Source organism: Sminthopsis crassicaudata, chromosome 3 (genome assembly GCF_048593235.1).
Source record: "Sminthopsis crassicaudata isolate SCR6 chromosome 3, ASM4859323v1, whole genome shotgun sequence".
NCBI lineage: Eukaryota > Metazoa > Chordata > Mammalia > Dasyuromorphia > Dasyuridae > Sminthopsis > Sminthopsis crassicaudata.
Window position 1 is genome coordinate 46,043,970 of NC_133619.1, and position 21,961 is coordinate 46,065,930.

Genomic DNA, 21,961 nt, shown 5'->3' on the forward strand with positions numbered 1-21,961 from the left:
GGATAGAGCACTGGACTGGACATAATTAAGAGCCAAGTTTTAATTCCATCTTGGGCACATTATATAGCTGGATGATCATGAGCAAAGAAATTAATTTTTATCCTCCTCAGTTTCCTTCCCTGTTATCAGGATAAGGTGAATTGTCTTAGATGTTTACTAGTTCCTGCTCCCAGTAAGTCATTCAGCCTCAGTTTCCTTACTTGTACATTGGGGATAATACAAGTAACTACTTCACAGGATTATGAGAATCAAATGAGATAACATATATAAAATGCTTTGCTAACTTTAAAAAGTTATAGCTAGTGGTACTAGTAGTGGTAGTTGTTGTAGTAGTAGTTATATACATATATAGTAATAATAGTAGTTGTAGTAATAGTAGTAGTAGTTGTAATTGCCATAGTTTTAGTAATAGTAATATTAGTAGTAGTTGTAGTGGTAGGAGTACTAGTAATAATAGTAGTTGTAATAGTAGTAGTTGTAGTTTCAGTAGTAGTAGTAATAGCAGCAGCAGCAGTAGTAGTAATGTTATAATGTGGGGGGAGCCAAGCTTATCTGGTTGACAGAAAAAAACAGATAAAAGCATTTACTCTCTCAAAAGTGTGAAGAAGTGATTGAGGGGCTTTGCTTAGCTGCGATGGCATTCTGATAGACACTGATGTTTCATACCAAGCACTTGGCAGCAAATGTTATTGTTCCTGTTATTTATGTTTCTAGTTCCCTGGCTATGTGGAGCTTCTTATAGGATTGTCTTATGCCTTCCGTAGTTGATCATATTGATAGGATCATATATTTAGATCTGAAAGATTGAAACAATTTTGATGTGCTAATTCTACATATGAAGAAACTGAAAATGAAAGAATCATACTATAATACTAAATATTATAGGCAGGAACTGAATTCAGGTTTTCCTGTCACCAAGTCTAGCATTAAATTTATTTATTAATTTGGCCATATGAGCTAGAAAATAAAGAGATCTGGTATACTCCAAAGTCTGGATTTGAAGCCAGATCCTTTGACAACAAATGTAGCCTCTTGCCTACATTACCGTATCATCTCTGTGAGACTAGAAGGAAGTAATGAGGGAGATTGTAGGGATAGCTTGCCTATGCAGATAATCCTAAATACCAATAATCTTCCCCCCCCCTCTATAATTAACAAAAGCTAAGCTAAATGAAATGTAACTGTACCATAATGAACGATAAAAAAAATCTAAGAAAAAAAATGTTTCTCATTACTTTCTGATGACCCCCCTCATGTAGCTTTTTTAAAGATATTGGAGATGATTCTGTGTTATCCTGGCTAGATCGTTTGGGTAACTGTAGAAATCTAGTTGTTAAGGAAGCTGGTTTAGGGCTGAAATTTTAGGGCAGATGGAAGGTCATTAATGAGCAGCTGGCTCTTTTATTGCCTGTTATGATTTTGTTGTTGGAAAACTTACAAGAAAATTTAAATACAAGTAGTACATAGGTCAGACTTAATGTTGATGGTGATGATGTTGTTATTAGGATAGCCGTATATCTGGTGGTTATGAAAATGTCCCAACTGATGATATCCACATGAAGCAAATTGGATTGGAGAATGAATGGCTTCATTTTATCAGAGAATTTATTGCACCAGTTACACTGAAAGTCTTTGCTGGCTACTATACAAAGGTATTTAAGTCCCTCTTCCCACCCTTTCCCCCAATTCTTCTATAAAGAATGTGAGTCTATATTGACATTAATTCTTCTGTTGTCTCAGGGATTTGCATTGCTGAATTTTGTAGTTAAATATTCTCCTGACAGACAGCGCTCCCTTAGACCTCATCATGACTCATCTACTTTTACGATCAATATTGCTCTCAACAATGTGGGACAAGACTTTCAGGTAATTTGAAAGCTTAACTGTTTCATTTTTAAATAGAAAAATGCTTGTCCTTGTCCAAAACCTTTCCCTCAATTTTCCAAATTTATCTTTTTACTCAGATAATGTGGTTGAAATTATAGCACTCCATAGAAAGTAAAGTGAATTCACTGAAATAGCTCTCTGTTCTTTTCTTCATAGGGAGGTGGATGCAAATTTCTAAGGTACAATTGCTCTATTGAGTCACCCCGGAAAGGCTGGAGTTTCATGCATCCTGGAAGACTTACGCATTTGCATGAAGGACTTCCTATTATAAATGGAACAAGATATATTGCAGTGTCATTTATTGATCCATAAATTATTTCTCTCCCATCAAACCAACTTACCTTTTACTTTTGGATGGCTGTTCTACAAAACAAAACAAAAAAATGAAAAAACAGCAAAAAAAGTTTCTTTTCAATTTATCGATGAGAAGAAAAGAGAATTATTTAAATAACTTCCACAAAGCAGCTTCACTTGGGACAAAAAGTTTAAGAAAAAAAGCTTTTCTTTTAATTATTACATACTTATATACAGATGTCTGCTCTGAGCCTTGAGTCACAGGTTGAAAAAGAAGGAAAAAACAAAAAACAAAAAAACAAAAAACAAAAAACAACAAAAAAACCCAAAAACGTTCCTATGCTGCTCTCGGAGAGGATGAAAGAATTAACTTTGAATTGGTTGTTTTACTTACTAAATAATTTAGACACCAAGGTACAAGTGAAGTTTGTGGTTTGTAATGTTTGATTTCTAATTTAGAAAAACAATCCCAGAAGAATTGTGTTTACTGCTGTTTGGGGGAAACGGTCTAAATGCATATGATAGACAAACACCACTTAGAGCCTAAGAGGGGACCAGAATCCCATGTAGTGTGGGTGCCTGGCACATCTCTGTTTCACATATGCCTTAAAATTCAGAAGCCATCTTTCTCATGAAGCTCTTACAAGAAGTTCCTGTTTAAATGGCCTGAAGAAAAGGTGTCTCATCATCAAAGTGAACTGAGTTTCTTATGATCACCAAGTGCCCTTCAGTCCAAATGTTATTTTTGAAAAGCTAGAAAATAATTAAAAAATAAAAAAGAGAAAAAAAATACATTCAGACCAAAGGTAAATTTATCAATAACATTTCTCATTTCAAGTACTTGAATTTTATATCAGGAAAATGAAATTGTTGAGCCCACCTTCTTTCCCTTTATCCCTAATTTTTTTGGTTGTTTGTTTTCCTATCCCTCCCCTATTTTGTTCCTGTGTTTTTTTTTTTTTTTTTTTTTGGTCCCTATTCTTCATGTCTCTATTCTCTCTTTTCTACTTTGTCCTTACCCTTCTTTATTTGGGGTGGAGGAAGGTGGTGGATTCTTCAAAATAAGTGTGTTGTCTTAATTTTTCCATCTACTTTAATGAATGAGGTTTAAATATTCTTATTGTAGCTACTGTTTGTAATTTAAAGGTTAAACTTGAAAAAAAAACACAAATTAACTCTTAAGTCATGGTGCCAAAGATCATTATTCTAACACTGTGTGTTAGAAACTCGTGATAAATAAAAAAGAAAAAGAAAGAGAAAAATGTGGATGCTTTTTTAAAAAAAGATATTAAAATTTTGCCCTTCTGAGTTTGTATGTTGCTTATACACATGCACAAACACTTATAGTAATCAAAGAAAGCAATGAAAGAAGAAAGAATATCTACCTTTGTTATTTATACCACAGTGCCACAGAAAGGTAAGTATATTACCTTTTCATGAATTTTAAATTTTGTATTCAGAATATTTAGTGTTTTAAAACATAAGCAAATATTTTCATCAGAAGAAAAAGATGTTCATAGAATTTCTAGATAGTTAAATTTATATGGGACCTTAGATATCACCTAGCCCAATCCTGCCCAAATAGATGACAGAATTAAAGGCCAGATCAGAATTGGTAATTTGCTCAGCCATTTTTGTAAGAAGTAAATAGGAGAGATGAGACTTGAATTCCCAAGTTTAACTGATAATTTACTGTTTTCCATTTAATGCTGATGACACAGAGTCAAGCCACATTTCTATCATAAAGCAACCATCTCTCTAGAAATGCTATATGAAGTATGATTTCATCAGGTCATTTTGAAGTAGCCATTCTTGCCTCAGTGTCTTTATTGTTATTTTCATATTCACTTTTGATGGTTTTCTTGTGAAATACTAAAAATTATACTTCTTGACATGACTCAATGCAGTTTTTCACCCAAAGCATGATTGCAGATTGTAAATTGAGTAGTAAGAATTTCTTTTTCTCACCTCTGCTGACACATGTCCACATTCATTTTCATCTCTGAATATTCTAGCTGGCCATCACATCAATAGTATTTTACTAAGAAAGGAAATGAACACTTTGGAGTGGATATGTATCAACTTTAATCAATAATCAATAATCAAGCAATCGATAAATACCTTCAAGGAGATTACAAAAATCTTTCTTGGGCACACATATTTTCTCTCTCTGTCTGTCTGTATTTATCTTTTTGTCTCTCGGTCTTTCTGTCTCTATCTCTGTCTCTGTTTTGCTCTTTCTCTGTTTCTCTCATCTATATTTGGCAAAAGAATCTAATTCTAATTTTGACTATGGGTCAGTCATTTTACCTTCTCAATCTGTTTAATCATATATTGAAAAAAAGAAAAAAAAAAAAACCTGTACTACCTCATAGATTCCTTGGAATGTCATTTAATTTAGAACTGGGAGGGATGTTAGAAACTGTCTAGTCTGGCCACATAGTCTTTATATGATGAAGAAACTGGGGAATATATCAGGGGAAATACCGTGGTAAAAGTCACATAGCTCATGAATTGAAAAGCCATCATTTGAAGCCAAGTTTCTTGAATCTTAGAGTGTTCTTCCCAGGTCGCATATGGACCCTGTACCTTGAAAGCCTACCTCGGATGATATATGTGAAAATGTCTAATTAACTGGAAAACACCAGGTAAATAGAAACTGTTACCATTAGTTCTGGTTTTTTGCCAACCTTATGTAAAGATCCATTTTTCTTTCTTTTAAGCTATAAAGATCGCCTTTGTATGACATTTTTGGAACTGGTTTAAAGTTTTGTGAAGAACTTGGTTTAGTCGGAGATTCTCCAAGCTGGAGGAAAGTATCGCCACGGAGATATTCTCAACATACTTAAAATTCTGTTAGCTAATAGCTTCCTTTGAAAAGATGTTGACCAGGTTGGAAAGTTAAGGAAGTCTTAAGGACTGTGAAAGCTGCCTTTGTTAACTAGCTCAGAGAGAGGGGGTGTGTCTTTCCTTCTCACTGTGGTCCATTAGGGTAACATGGCACAGATGTCTGCTTTTAACCAAGTATTAATTTAAAAAAAAAGAGTCATTGGGAATCATTACAAATTTGAGGAAGAATTTTAAAAATATATATATTTTATGGATTAAAAACTGAAGAAAAAGTATAGATACAATTAGCCATTATTAAAAGAGTCTATCATTAATTTAGTTTCAAAAGAGCAAGATCCATTTCATATAAATTTCATATATTTAGATATAGAGTTTAAAAAAAAAAAGAATCTTAGAGACCATCTAGTTCAATCCCTTGATTTTAAAGATGACCAAATAAAGGTCTAGAGAGGTTGACTTACTCAGGATCATATAACCCATAAGTAGCAAAGCTAGGATTTAATCTGAAGCAATATCATATGTTAGTATATATTTTGATATCTATCAATATCATAATAAAGTGCTAGATTTGGATTAAAAAACCTGGCTTCAAATCCTGTTTCAGGTGCTTATTAGTTTTGTTAAACTGGGTAAAACACTTAATCTCTTTGCACATCAGTTTCCCCAAAAGTAAAATGAGTGGGGTTGTCAAAACTAAATTACCTTGCAGATCTGTTCTAACTCTAAATCTGTGATTCAAATGCAGTCCTCCATCCGTTGTATCAGGTTGTATTCTTTAAATCTTCTTAGTTTTTTTATACCTTTAGAAATGTTACATGGTGCACTTGTGTAAATTTGTGAATTATACATATATCATGTCAAATATGATTGATTCATATGAATTATAGTAAATTTTTGCAGATCCTTGTGATTACTGTTTTGTCTAGTGAATGCAAATTGTGTGTGTGTGTGTGTGTGTGTGTGTGTATGTGTGTGTGACTTTTGCGAGATTATCACTTTGATGCAGCACTCTGGTTTGGCTAAAGAGTATAAAAATCCATATTTATATTTTGAATCTGCATAGTAGATCAGTGGGAAAGAGCTAATGAATTTTTAAAAAATCCACATTCATATTCCATGTGGAATATGGAAATTAATACTGTAACTCTAAAATCTTATTTTTAAATAAAAAAGTAAACTAAATAGTAGAAGAATAATGAAAAAAAGCATAGGTTACAAAGATTCCCATTTGATCCCACAATACTCGGTGCTTGTTTTAACGTTGAAATATTAACAATGATTTGTAGAAAGTTGAAATGGTCATATTTTAGCAACTCAAGAATTTAAGATGATAATACAGTTAGAACATTATTAAAGAAGTCACATTACAAGTATCCAATAATGCTTTGATATACTCTGGGATTTTTTACACATGAGGCTCTAAGGAGCCTCTAAATCAGATAAAGACAGTCTGAGTCAGGACAAACTTACTTTGCTCTGAATTAAGAACTAGATAGGTTGAGAGAAATAATAAACACATTGATGTTGTGCTTTAATGTTTATAAAATGCTTTCTGTTTGCAAATATGTTTGTGCAGAAACTTTTTAATTTGGTGTAATCAAAATGTTCTATTTTGTGATCAATAATGGTCTCTAGTTCTCCCTTGGACACAAACTCCTTCCTCCTCCACAAGTCTGAGAGGTAAACCATCCCATGTTCCTCCAATTTATTTATGATTTCGTTCTTTATGCCTAAATCTTGGACCCATTTTGATCTAATCTTAGTATGTGGTGTTAAATGTGGGTCCATGCCTAGTTTCTGCCATACTAATTTCCAGTTTTCCCAGCAGTTTTTGTCAAATAATGAATTCTTATCCCAAAATTGGGGATCTTTGGGTTTGTCAAAGATTAGATTGCTATTTTTATTCACTATCTTGTCCTGTGAACCTAACCTATGCCACTGATCAACTAGTCTATTTCTTAGCCAATACCAAATGGTTTTGGTGACTGTTGCTTTATAATATAGCTTTAAATCAGGTACACTTAGACCACCTTCCTCTGACTTTTTTTTCATTAGTTCCCTTGCAATTCTCGACCTTTTATTCTTCCATATGAATTTTGTTGTTATTTTTTCTAGGTCATTAAAATAGTTTCTTGGGAGTCTGATTGGTATAGCACTAAATAAATAGATTAGTTTGGGGAGTATTGTCATCTTTATTATATTCGCTCGGCCTATCCAAGAACATTGAATGTCTTTCCAATTATTTAAATCTGACTTTATTTTTGTGGCAAGTGTTTTGTAATTTTGCTCATATAATTCCTGACTCTCCTTTGGTAGATATATTCCCAAATATTTGATACTATCGACTGTTATTTTGAATGGAATTTCTCTTTGTATCTCTTGCTGTTGGATTGTGTTGGTAATGTATAAAAATCCTGAGGATTTATGTGGATTTATTTTGTATCCTGCGACTTTGCTAAAATTCTGAATTATTTCTAATAGCTTTTTAGCAGAGTCTTTGGGGTTCTCTAAGTATACCATCATGTCATCTGCGAAAAGTGACAATTTGATTTCTTCATTTCCTACTCTAATTCCTTGGATCTCTTTCTCGGCTCTTATTGCCAAGGCTAGAGTTTCTAGTACTATATTGAATAGTAATGGTGATAGTGGGCAACCTTGTTTCACTCCTGATCTTACAGGGAAAGGTTCTAGTTTATCACCATTACATATGATGTTTACTGAAGGTTTTAAATATATGCTCCTTATTATTTTAAGGAATAGTCCATTTATTCCTATACTCTCAAGCGTTTTTAGTAGGAATGGATGTTGGATTTTATCAAATGCCTTTTCTGCATCTATTGAGATGATCATATGGTTTTTATTAATTTGATTATTAATATGGTCAATTATACTAATAGTTTTCCTAATATTAAACCATCCCTGCATTCCTGGTATAAATCCCACTTGGTCATAGTGTATTATCCTGGGGATGATTTTCTGAAGTCTATTTGCTAATATCTTATTTAAGATTTTAGCATCAATATTCATTAAGGAAATTGGTCTATAGTTTTCTTTCTCAGTTTTCGATCTACCTGGTTTAGGTATCAGTACCATGTCTGTGTCATAGAAGGAATTTGGTAGGACTCCTTCAATCCCTATTTTTTCAAATAGTTTACATAGCATTGGAGTTAGTTGTTCTTTAAATGTTTGGTAGAATTCACCTGTAAATCCATCTGGTCCTGGGGACTTTTTCTTAGGAAGTTGGTTAATAGCTTGGTCTATTTCTTTTTCTGAGATGGGACTATTTAAACTACTTACTTCTTCCTCTGTTAATCTGGGCAAGCTATATTTTTGAAGGTATTCTTCCATTTCATTTAAGTTATCGAATTTATCGGCATAAAGTTGAGCAAAGTAGCTCCTAACTATTGTTCTAATTTCCTCTTCATTAGTGGTGAGTTCACCCTTTTCATTTTCAAGACTATCAATTTGCTTTTTCTCTTTCCTTTTTTTAATCAGGTTTACTAAGGGTTTGTCTATTTTGTTGGTTTTTTCATAAAACCAACTCTTAGTTTTATTAATTAATTCAATAGTTTTTTTACTTTCAATTTTATTAATCTCACCTTTTATTTTTTGAATTTCAAGTTTTGTGTTTGTCTGGGGGTTTTTAATTTGTTCCTTTTCTAGCAATTTTAGTTGTAAACCCAATTCGTTGGCCCTCTCTTTCTCTATTTTATGCAGGTAGGCCTGTAGAGATATAAAACTTCCCCTAATTACTGCTTTGGCTGTATCCCACACATTTTGGTATGATGTCTCATTATTGTCATTTTCTTGGGTGAAGTTATTAATTATGTCTATGATTTGCTGTTTTACCCAATCATTCTTTAGTATAAGATTATTTAGTTTCCAATTATTTTTTGGTCTATTTTCCCCTGGCTTTTTATTAAATGTTATTTTGATTGCATTATGGTCTGAAAAGGATGCATTTACTATTTCTGCCTTACTGCATTTGATTTTGAGGTTTTTATGCCCTAGTATATGATCAATTTTTGTATAGGTTCCATGAACTGCTGAGAAGAAAGTATATTCCTTTCTGTCTCCATTTAGCTTTCGCCAAAGATCTATCATATCAAACTTTTCTAGTATTCTATTTACCTCTTTGACTTCTTTCTTATTTATTTTGTGGTTTGATTTATCTAATTCTGAGAGTGCAAGGTTGAGATCTCCCGCTATTATAGTTTTGCTATCTATTTCCTCTTGCAGCTCTCTTAATTTCTCTTTTAAGAATTTAGATGCTGCACCACTTGGTGCATACATGTTTAATATTGATACTGCTTCACTATTGATGCTTCCCTTTAGCAGGATATAATGCCCTTCCTTATCTCTTTTAATTAGATCAATTTTTGTTTTTGCTTGATCTGAGATGAGGATGGCTACTCCTGCTTTTTTGGTTTTGCCTGAAGCATAATAGATTCTGCTCCACCCTTTTACTTTTAGTTTGAATGTCTCATCCTGTTTCAGGTGTGTTTCCTGTAAACAACATATAGTAGGATTCTGACTTTTAATCCAGTCTGCTAACTGCTTCCTCTTTATGAGGCAGTTTGCCCCATTCACATTTATGGTTAGAAGGACTAATTCTATATTGCTTGCCATCCTATTAACCCCTGCTTATGCTTTTCCCCTTTCCTTCCCTTTTACCCTCCTATCCAGTATTAAACTGGTAAACACCACTTGCTTTTTACAGCCCTCCCTTTTTAGGATCCCTCCCCCACCTTAAAGATCCTCCCCTTATTTTACCCCTTTTCCTCGAAATTACTGTATTCCCTTCCCCTTAGCTTACTCCTTCCCTTTCACTTTTCAATGAAGTGGAAGAAGTTTCACCATAAATCGAATATGTCTATTGATACACGCTATGTTCATCTCCCTCCTTTCTTTCTCTCAGATATAATAGGTTACCTTTGCCTCTTCATGAGATGTAGTACCACCACTTTGTACTTTTTTATGATATAATCTCCTTTCCACCTCTATTTTCTAAGACAAATTGTACATATGTTCTTTACATATTTTTTTGACAGAAGTATAGTTCTCAAGATTTCTTTTTACCTTTTTTAGAAGTCTCTTGAGTTCTGTATTTGAAGATCAAACCTCTTATGTAGGTCTGGTTTTTTCATCAAAAATAGATGGAATTCATTTATTTCGTTAAATGTCCATCTTCTTCCCTGGAAAACGATGCTCATTCTTGCTGGGTAAGTTATTCTTGGCTGCATACCAAGTTCCTTAGCCTTTCGGAATATCATGTTCCAGGCCCTGCGTTCTTTTAATGTGGACGCTGCTAGATCCTGGGTTATCCTTATTGTGGATCCTCCATATCTGAATTGTTTTTTTCTAGCAGCTTCCAATATCTTTTCCTTTGTCTGATGGTTCTTGAACTTGGCCACTATATTTCTTGGCGTTTTGATTTTAGGGTCCCTTTCAGTAGGTGATCGATGAATTTTCTCAATGTCTATTTTACCCTCTGTTTCCAAAACGTCTGGGCAGTTCTCTTTGATAATTTCCTCGAAAATGGTGTCCAAGCTCTTTTTTTCCTCCCATTTTTCAGGGAGTCCGATTATTCTCAAATTGTCTCTCCTGGATCTGTTTTCCAGGTCTGTTGTCTTTCTGGTAAGGTACTTGACAGTCTTTTCAATTGTTTCATTTCTCTGGTTTTGCTTGACTCCCTCTTGGTTTCTCCTTGAGTCATTCATTTCTACTTGTTCCAGTCTAATTTTCAATGATGTATTTTCTTCACTCACTTTTTTTATATCTCTTTGTAATTGTCCAATTGAGTTTTTATCTTCTATGGAATTTTTTTCCATTTTATCCATTTTATTTTTTAGAGAGCTGATTTCTTTTTCCAGCTCACTAATCCTGTTTTCCTTGGAGTTGTTTACCTTTTCCAGCTCACTAATCTTGTTTCTCAATGATTTGATTTCTTTATCCATTCTGTCTTTGAATGCATGGGATGACTTCTCCAGGCTCTCTTGCAAAGCTTCCCTTTCCTTTTCCCATTTCTCTTCCTGCTCTCTTGTGAGAGCCTTTTTGATTTCCTCTATGAGGTTCTTTTGTATTGAGGAGCAGCTTATATCCCTCCCAGGGGATACATCTGGGGACATTCTGTTCCTAGTCTCCTCAGCATTTGAAGTCTGCTCCCTCTCCACACAAAAGCTGTCAATGGTTAGAGCCCTTTTGAATTTTTTATTCATTTTGTCAGAATCAAAGAAAACAAACTGACAAGAGAAGCAATTGGTCTGTTTTGCGGGGGATAGGGCTGGATGTTATTAATGGGCTTCCTCTACAGACTGGGGATAGGGCAGCAGAGAGCCACTAACAGAACAGCAATGACTGTACTGAGTCTGCACTCTGAGGCTCCGAGAACGCACCGAGTCAGTCCAGGTGGGGGTTGGGGGTGGCCGGGCTCTGAGAGACGCTGGCTTTCTGGGGTTTTAATCTTCACCTCCGGTGTTTACACCCTCTCCGTGGCTCCTGGCTTGCTGCCAAGACGGAGCATCCACATTGGGGCAAAAGCCCTTTCGCAGAAACTGCAGAGATCACACCCCTCCCCCTCCGGTCTGAGCTGTGTGAGCTGCCTGTCTTGCTCTGGCTGTCTGCCCTCAGTCTGCGCCCAGTCTGATTGACCCTCCCCCGAACAAACACAGACCTTTTCTGGCGACTTTCAAGGATGTCTTCTCTTGGTGATAATTTGTGGATTTCTTTCTGGGTCAAGCATTAAGTCTGAGGCTTGTCATGAAGTAAGTTCTGAGAGAAAGCGAGGAGCTCAAGCAGCTGTCTGCCTCCACGCCGCCATCTTAGCCGGAAGTCCTCCTGTTTGCAAATATGAAAAAATAAAACTTAGTGATTACATAAACTTGATTTTTTAATTTTTTTTTTCCTATGGCATTGAGTGGCTTACATTTTTTAAGTGTTTTTTAAAAATCATACCAACATTTTTAATCCCAAAAGCCCTTTTTTGCAGTCAGTTGACAGTCATATCTGAATTTTAAGCAATAAACAGGTACTTTAATACAAAGCTTTTTAAACTGAGTTTAGACCCAATATGGGGTCTTATAACTGCCTATCGCAATTATAAAATTGATTTATTATCAGTAAATGTTTGATTTATATACCTATATTATATAGCTATATACCCATGGTTGTGTAAAATTTCTTAGGAAAAGGGGTTGGAAGGGAAAAAAAGTTTAAGCCCTGCTCAAATAAACTTTGAAAAAATTTCAAAACAATTCTTTGAATCGTCTTGAAGGCGTATTGCATACGAAGACATAGAAGAGAAAACTTTTTGCAATATTTTTATTTAGTTAAACACTATTGTCTTTTTAATCTTAGTTTTGAAAGATAAAAACAGATTTAGAATTTAAATTGGGTGTTGAAGGAAATCAGGAAGTGAAGGGCAGAAGAGAAGGCATTCCAGGCACCAGATAACAGGGGCAAAGCCAAAAAATAGAATGTTTCCTGTGAATGCTAAGGATTAATTTTCCTTTTACTCTCCTTCCTCAGTTTTAAGATTGGCTATTTTGAGTAGAAGCATTTCATTGTACTGATAAGACGACACAATGAATAGGCTCCATTACACTTAATACAATAATCATGGTCTAGTCAATTTGTTTAAAAGGTTTTCAGAGAGGTTTTAGTACAACCTCTCTGGCACCTGAGGCACCTGAGAGAGATTACCTATGGCAAAATGAAATCCCAGAGAAGTGAAGTAACCTGTGTGTGCCCAAGATCATACTAGATAGAAGTAGAAAAGCTAAGATTCAAAACCAAGGCTTTTGGCTCAGTCATCCAAAACTTTCCACTACAGCAGTGATTCCCAGTTTTTTTGGTCTCAGGATCTCTTTATGTGCTTAAACATTATTGGGGACTCCCCAGCTATCCCCCAAATTTTATTTCAACATTTAACAATTTATCCACATTTAAAATATATTAATATTTAACAGAATTAAAACTAATAAATTTATAAAATATTTGTGATTTTTATTAAAATGATAAATATATTATATATTAACATATTGTCTGCCAACTTTTTCTATCACACCACGCATTTCATTCACCTTATTCATTGGTTTCCTTTGTTTGATCATTCTCTTTTCCTTAATGATGAGGTATAGATTTGGGGTACCCCAATGAAATTGAGGTCTAGTGGCAGGTTTGGGGTACAGGGAATCAAATGGAGCTCCCCTGCAACCCTTCAGGATTTGGTGCAAGGAAAGGGAGTTAAATGAGGTCTAGTAGCAGTGCAAGAGTCCCCTGTGAAGGAATTTATAGATCCGAAAACCTAGATTGGTAAAAAGAGGTTTATTATGGGGTTTGGAAGTAAGGTTAAAGTCTAATTAGTAAAAGATGTTAAGTAAAGAGAAGAGGGCACCGGAAACAATATTCCAGTGGGCAGAGAGTCCTTGGTGCCAGGCATGTTGCTGCCATGTTTGGAACCTCTGCAAAGAGAAGACTCCAGCTTGGCTCTTTTGTAATGAGAAATTTAGCTAAAGGGACCCATGGGTGGAGTCCCAAGTTGACTCAGATCCAGTGGGGGCTGGGAGAGCCTGGATCTCCTATTGGAATTCAAAGAGATGCTTTTGACCAAGATTTGTGAATCAAAGGTCTTAGCTTCTTGAATTGATAATGCATCAGCTAGGAAAGGTTGGGAATCAGAAAGGAATAAATCAGTCTGAAAGGACTAATTTCTTAAAGGGACCACAACCCACTTCATTTAATATATGGCTACTGAACCCTTCCTCAGTTTTTGTTAATTTTAGCTTTTTCACTTAAACTCAGATCATTCTGACCTTTAGCCTTTCTTGTATTTAATATAGGACTGTGTCATGCTTTTGTATTAATCCTTCAAATCACCAATTTAATCAGTGAGAAGGGGAAATTAAAAGATCAATTTTGGATTCTAATTTTTCAGAATGTATGAGGGAAAATGATATTGCGGTATGTGTATGATAGTCCAATAATAAAGCTAGTTCTGTGTGTTACTAGAGGTTTTGGATGAAAACAGATAACAATGACTATAATAACATGGTTTATGAAGCACTTTCTTCACAATATTGAATTAGGGTACCAGAGAAGTGAAGAAGAACGATTAAGTTCATATAGCCAAGAAATATCAGAACTAGGATTTGAACTTAACGTTGTTTGTTTATGATACTGGATTTGGTTCTTGGTTTGATACTTAGTTGCATGATTATGAACAAGGGATTGTTCCTGTTTAGTAAAAATGGATCATGGTCTAACTCATGAGATTTTTGTTGTAAGGAAAGTGGTTTGCAAAACCTATAACAATATGAGTGCAGTATAGACTATCTGCTCCCTGAGAGCAATCTGTGGTCTGCAATTAATTTCCCTGATTCCTAGATCAGCATGGGGCACATTGCCAATTTACTAACAATAATGGTCATCTGTCATCTCCATATCTTTGTCTAGAGTGTGCTTCCTCACATTTGTCCCTATAATTTCTGGCTTCTTTCAAAAATTAGCTCCTCTGTAGAAGGGCTTTTAAGGGAATTCTAGCTGCTGGTATCTGCTCATATATTTTGCAGATTTCTATTCCACATACACACACACACACACATATATATATCTAGCAAGAGATAAAGCACATATGCTTTATCTCTTGCTAAAATTTAAGCTCCTTGAGGGCAAAATTTCTTTTTCTTTATACTCTTTATACTTGTTTATACTCTCTTAATACAGTAGCTTATATCTAGGACTTTTTTCTTGATGGATTGATAAAAATAATTGGAGACTTTTATATAGTATTTTTAAGTTTCCAAAACATTTTCTCATTCAAGCTTCAAAACAACCAGGTCAAATCAGGTCTTGAAATGTCTTTATTCCCTTTAATTATTTTAAGTGCAACCAGTGATCTCACTGAGTGTCAGTGTAGATTGGCAGTGGTTTTGTAATTTGCCATTTAAAGAAAGTAGCCCAAGCCACAGAATGTTTAAGTGATTCACCAGTAGTCACACAGCCAGTATGCTTTGCAAGCTGGGCTTGTATTTAGCTTCTGATACAGAGAGTACATCTTTATTATGTGACATTTTTATTACCTATTTTACAGGTAAGGGAACTGAATCTCCCAGACTTTATATACCATCATCTCTTATATAGTAAATGTCAGGATCTGAACTCAAGTCTTCCTGATAAGGCTAAATCGTCTTAAGAGAAGCTGATTTCATCTTTAAAGGCACCTAGCTTGCATGTGTCTGTAGTCAGGAAGCTCTTAATTAAAACCTGACCTCTAATACAAAAATATTATTTGATTCTTGTCATTCCTTGTGACAATAAGGCATTTAATTTCTTCTCACCTCAGTTTCTTCAATTATAAAATGGGAATAATAATAATACCTATCTCATAAGGTAGTTAGGAGAATCAGAAGAGCTCTTTGTAAATCTAATCGTTACTCTTGTTCATTTATGTCTGATGACTCCATGTGGGATTTTCTTCGCCAATATAATAAACTAATTTACCATTTCCTTCTCTAGCTCATTTTACAGATGAAGAAATGAGGTAAACAGTTAAGTGACTTGGGAAGAATCACCTAGCTAGTAAGTGTCTAAAGCTGGATTTGAACTCAGGAGATGGTCCAGCACTATATAAAAGCTGGCTATTATTATTCCTGATCTCAAGTCTCCTGTTTTCAATTTTTTTCTCCTGCTACTCGGCTGTACAGTTTGAACCTTGAGAGGGGAATGTCCTGGCCCATGTTCATCTGTATTAGAGTGGAAAATTAAGTGCTAATTATGAGTTAAGGGTTTTTTTTTTTTTTTGGTGGGGGAGGTTATTTTCAAAGTTTTTTTCAAGGTTATTTTCCTAAGAGAAAGCAAAAGAAAGATCTCAGTAAAAAAAAAAAAAAAAAAAAGTAGAATATCTAAAGTATGTTTATAATTAGTGGAGGGAGTAGGGAGAACTGTGGAAAAGTATATTATTTATCTACAAATTATGAGGTTATAACCTGAAAAAAGGAGGCCCAGAACTAGATGGCATGTCTCCAAGGCATCAGCGGGGAGCCCAGCCATCTGGAGCAGAGGGCTAACTCTGAGTGTTACCAGAATTATTACCAGCTTGCCTTATGGCTTAGGCTTGGTTATTTAACCTTCCCATCCCTCACTGAATCTGGCATTGCTTGGCCTTAAATAGAATTGTAATAAAATCCATGCACTTTTTGATGTCTATTCCCTACAACAGTATTTCCAATTTATTCCCTCACTGCCCCCCTACTCCCCATTTGCTTCAAACTGCTATCATGCATCAGGTTGGAAAGGCAACGTTAAAGAAGTATACATTTGAAAACACCAAATTTTTTGTCTTTGGCTTGTGTTTTTTCACTGAATGTCTTGTTGCCTTGGCTACAGTGTGCAAACACCCTGGGTGTGGCTCTCTCACTGATATTTGAGTAAGCAAGGAAGTAGATACTGGTTTCCATCATTTACTGTCATAGAAACCCTCAGCTGGAGCATCTGATTTAGAGTTTGTAATTATAGATGGGCCCAAGTGTTTGCAGAAGGTGCTTTATTATGGAGAGGTAAAGAAAAAAAGCATTCATTTAGAATTGGCAGGAATGGCCTTCAAGAAACATATTGGTTAGGAAAATAGATCTTTATTATGTAAGAAAATGGTTTCATATAATTAGAAATAGCTAGATGGCATGGTAAATAGAAATCTAGACTTGGAATCAGGAAGATCCAAGCTCAAATCTGCCTTAAGACACAAGCTGTGTCATTCTGGCAAATCATTTAACCTCACTTCAGTTTCCTAAACTGTAAATTTCTTCATAAATTTGTTGTGAAAATAAAATAATATTTGAAAAGTGCCTAGCCTAGTACCCAGCATAAAATAAGCACTTAATAAATGCTCATTGCCTTTTTCTTATCTTCCTGCTTGGGTGGAATGATTAAGACATTATTTGAAAATGTTGAATCTGCATTTTCATAATGATGAGTCAATCCAAATTGCTGAATTCAAAGCCATGCTAATTGCAGACTAGTTAAATCTAGGAGTTGTAACTGAATATTTATTCAATAGATATATTAAATAAAATTTAGGAGCTATAACTGAACATATTTCATATTGACAATAATACTGCATATGTTTGCATAGCAATACAATATATTTCATAACACTTTATAGTTTAGGAAACACTTTACATACATTAATTCATTTGATTCTTTAGACAACCTTGTTAAATAGGTGCCATTATTAAACCTATTTTAAAGATGAGGAAACTGGGACTCAGAAAGGTTAAGAAGGCAACATAGGGTCATGCATTTAGTAAATGTTCATTCTCTGCACATACTTAGAGCTGTCCATAATGGCAAACTGATACTCCAATGGCAGTGGACTATACTTGAACTCAGATCTTGATTTTAAGGGAAGTGCTTTGTTAACATTCTCTAATTATTTATGATAAATAAATTAAATAAATGTAATTATTTATAATTTAATGTACATGTATACATATGCATACCTCATCTATCATCTCTTCCCCTCATTGATTTTGCTGGAAATATATAGATCCTATTTATACACTATAAATCCGAATTTGGGGAAATTTGCAGTCTGCATAATATTAGAGATAGTTTTCCTTCCTTCAACGCATTGTGTCACATAGATATTTACTCCACTATTCCCTAAATTTCTGTTCCCATATAGGCTACAAGAAAAATAGCTAAATGTGGATGCTTTTGCATGGTGTAATACATTGGCTTCAGAACTCTGCCATTTGTAGGCTATTATGGCAACCCCCATTAACAAGAGGTTGAAATAATTTTATTTCTGATCATGTTTAATTTTAAAGTATACATGCTATTTGGAGAGAAAATGAATTGAGATATATTCTTGTGGGGAAATTCTGAATACACAAAATAGCCTTAAATAGCATCAAGCTGTTTATGTCTACATCAAAGTGGAATGGTATACACAGTTTTGAAATTTGACTATAATGGAGTAAAGCTATACCTTCATTATTTGATCTGATTCAGATTTCAAGTTTTCACATTTCTAGGCTTTTTGTTTGGTTTGTTTTGACATACTTTTATCTCAATATTAAAGAATACTGGTGTATCTGAGCTAGAAGGAATGGAATACATTTTAAAGAGGTTTAATGATTCACTTAAAGTGATAGTGTGATAGTTTTATCTCTTCTGTTTGGAAAAAATAAATAATTAAAACTATATTAAGGCTTTTTTTGTCAAAATATAAAATTTACATAAAAATGAATTTGTTTTAATATAATATGTATTTCCTGCTGTATCCTTCTATATTTTCCCTCCTGAAGAGCTTTCTTTTCTAATAAAAAAATAAAAAATGAAGAGAATAATAAGTTAAGCAAAACTCATACTGAAAATATTGCTCTTTATATTTAGTGTCAGAAGTTAGTTGAATAGATGTTTCAAGAATTTTTTTTTCTGAAGTCCCTGCCCCAGGTCTCTAATCTAGTTCCAAGCTCTGAAAAAAAATGGAGAGAGGTAGCTCTTTTTTAGGGCCAAACTTGATCTAGCTTTTTAGCATTTAGTTTTGATAGTTTCATGGTTGTCCTATTTTCAGTAAATCAAACAGAGCCTTTTTACTAGACTATAACCTCAACAAAGAGATAGAATGTATCTTTGTTTATCCTTTTAAATTTGTTTGGATATGTGATTTTATCTATATAAAGAGGCCCCAGTATAGGAACCATCCACTGCTATAGGTCAATTGCTGTGTTTAAATGCTGGAGAATATCAAGAGTTTAGGTGACTTGTCTGATGCTACATACTCAGTATATGCCAGAGGAAGAATTGAACCTTAAAATTTCCAACTCCAAGGCTGGTCCTCTATCTATTATACCATGAAGCTTATTATCCCTTGCTGGTTAATGAAAAATATTGAATGGATGAAACATTCTTGTTCCATGAAAGATAATGTTTTTGGTTATAAGCTTAAATAAAACATGCAATCATAATTTTATATTGGTAGATATGATGGGCTATATTTTATCCCACAAATGTGCTCCCTTCTAAGAATGGTTATTACTCAGCTGCAAAGATCATTGTTGAGCTAGATCATCTGAAAGCAATATGCTGAACTTGTGAGCCAAAAATCACCTTTTGTTTGCCCGCAGAATCTGGCATTATGGCATGTAAAGGGCTAGAATTGAGCAGATGCACTTAACCGAAATAATCTAGCACTTAAGGCTAATTACCAATTGGACAATCCTCTATATGCTTGGCTTGATCTGTGGGTGTGGACAAAGAAGGGGAAGAGAGATCAGAGGGTGGAATAGGATAAGCAGGATCTTTCTTTGTTGGTGTGGAGAGAGAGCAAGGAGGTGTGGAGATTCCTATATCTAATCCCCTGACAGCAACCCCAAAAGACCTAGAATAAAGACTTTTGCTTATCTTGGCATTAAGAAGTATACATGTATGTATATATATATATATATATATATATATATATATATATATATATATATATATATATACACATATATATGTATGTATATACATATATATACATACATATATATATATACATACACATATATGCATATGCAAATATAGATGTAGATATAAGAAAGCAAAGTGGGCCAATCAAGAGTGAAAACTTCAGTGCTTTACTGGCCCTCCAGAATTTTGCGTTGTTTCTTAATGGAGAACTTATGAAAAAGCATGGACGGGAATATAATAACAGCATGTGATGATCTGCCTTAATAATGCCCACTTATTTAATAAAGTGATAATAATATTAATTTATACAGCTTTTTGTTTTTGCAAGCCTTGTATATATTGTCTAATTTGATCCTCACAAAAGTCATGTGACACAGGTGCTGGTATCCCCATTTTACAGGTGATTAAACTGAGGTCGAGATTGATTAAGTAACTTGCCTAAGGTCACACAACTTATAAGTGTCTGAGATCTTTCTGACTTGCCTCTTTTCACTATGTGTTTTAGTTGTGTAAGTGTAGCTGCTTCACTAGATCAAAGGCCCCTATAAGTATCGACAAAAGAACTGCTACAAATTTCAAATGGGCTTTGTGGAGTCTTAAATGTTACAATGTCATAATATTATAATTACCATAGTCCAACTTTCTAAAGAAGCATTTTTTAATTTAGAAGTTTAAAACATGATAAAAATGAATGAATTTTTAGATTTGTATTATTTAGGGTGCCCTTTTGGTAAATATGAACCATTTATGGTAAATTTGAATCAATTTGTATATTAAAAAGGAAGTATCCTATGAACTAAAATGGATAATTAATATCAAAAATTGTCATAGAACTCAAGAAAGAATTTTTTTAAAGTGTCTCCCTCAAGTTAGAATGGCAGATGTAACCTCTTCAAATACATGTCAATTCTTTCCTTGTTGGAGCTTCATTTTATTGACCAAGAAAACACTTAGTTTTAAATAAAATTCTATAAAGTTTTATGTTCTAAACTTTATTCTCTCTGCCTCTGTCTCTCTGTCTCTGTCTCTCTTTGCATATACATGCATATGTACATGTATAATTTATTTGTTAGAAGTAAAGAAATATTAGAACTATTGTTATAACCAGACTATTTTTAAGATGGAACATCTGAAATGAATCACTGCTGTGTTATACTAGAAAAGCAAACAATTAAGAGGTGCTGCTATATCGTGTCATAAACAAAGATGTTATTTTGTTGACATATTAACACATTGTAGAATTTCCATTGAAATCTCCAGAGTGATCTCTTTAACACTTATTTTTTTTTTTGCACTTAATGTATGATTTAATCATTTTTGCTGATGTCTCCTGAAACTTAAGTGTTGATGCTCTAAATGTGAGATGTTAGTGAAATTTATGGTCATACTTCAATAGGAAATGAATCAAATCAATTTTATGGTTCCATAAATATTAACCATCTGGGTAGTTGTAAACAACTCATCCTGATTAGCTTTTTTATTTTTTTTATTAGGCAGTAATCACTAGATTGGGTCAAAATAAGATATTTGTTAAAAATTATTCTGAGGCTTATGTCACTGAAAGATTTCTGTCCACTTCTTTGTTTTTCCCCCTGTTAATTGTAGAGCATAGGGTCCATTTATGTTTGTTTGGTTGTTTGTTTGTTTAGCCTTAGGATCCAAGCTATTATATAATTAGGACCCTGAGGGTCATTATCTTCTCTTTTTTTGACAAAGAGGTGAGACAGGTTTTAATGGCTTCTGTGATGGAGATGACAGCTAGTTAGGATACTGAAAAGTTAAGGTTCATCTTTGGAGACACTTTAGAATCATTTAGTCTAGTGGACTCTTGAACTAAATATAACTTATTTTGCAGATAGACTGTGTTGGACTAGGTGAACTCTAAGGACCCTTCTAACTGTAAATCAATGATCTTATTATCCATAGGATTGATGAGCTATAATCATGTTGTATATGACTGCTAGTCCACAGACTTACAACTCTTACCCTACTATTATCAGTGCCCTAATGCATTAAAAGACAATTTTGCTTTCATTTCTAGGAGTCTTGTCCATTTTCAATCAAAACAAAAGAGGGTCTGGTCTCTTGGATAGCTCCTACTTCTTGCCCAAGGCATTTTGATTATGGTGAACAAGCCAGCACAGATCTGTATTAGTCTTTCCTTTTATGATTTTTTTCTTGCCTTAGGCATGACTACATCTACATGGAATCTTCCTCTCCCTTTTTGGAATTTTCTATGCTCCCAGTTCTCAAAAGCCTAAATTATCTCCCTTTCCTTTATATAATAATCACTTCTGTATTGTCACAATGTGCTTTTGTGTCTGTGCTTTTAATCAACTACTATATTTCTATCATCAAACTTTTAATTGTTTAGACCACTTCCTATTAACTCTTTTGCACTTAAGTTAAAGTCTATTTTGGTCAACCTCAGTCCATCTGGATGATCCTTTAGTCTTTTTGGACAGTCTATAGAGAT

General features: G+C 34.1%; 1 protein-coding gene across 2 annotated transcripts in view; it reads left to right on the forward strand.

Moving 5' to 3' along the window:
• The window catches only part of PLOD2 (procollagen-lysine,2-oxoglutarate 5-dioxygenase 2), a 101,702-nt gene extending 99,189 nt beyond the window's left edge, over positions 1 to 2,513 (forward strand). For both annotated transcript variants that reach the window (XM_074298400.1, XM_074298401.1), the window contains 3 exons: positions 1,506 to 1,652; positions 1,741 to 1,866; positions 2,044 to 2,513. In XM_074298400.1, the coding sequence (XP_074154501.1) occupies positions 1,506 to 1,652; positions 1,741 to 1,866; positions 2,044 to 2,199 (429 nt within the window). In that variant the 3' untranslated portion in view covers positions 2,200 to 2,513. The remainder of the gene's footprint in view (positions 1 to 1,505; positions 1,653 to 1,740; positions 1,867 to 2,043) is intronic.
• The last annotated feature ends 19,448 nt before the right edge of the window (positions 2,514 to 21,961 follow it).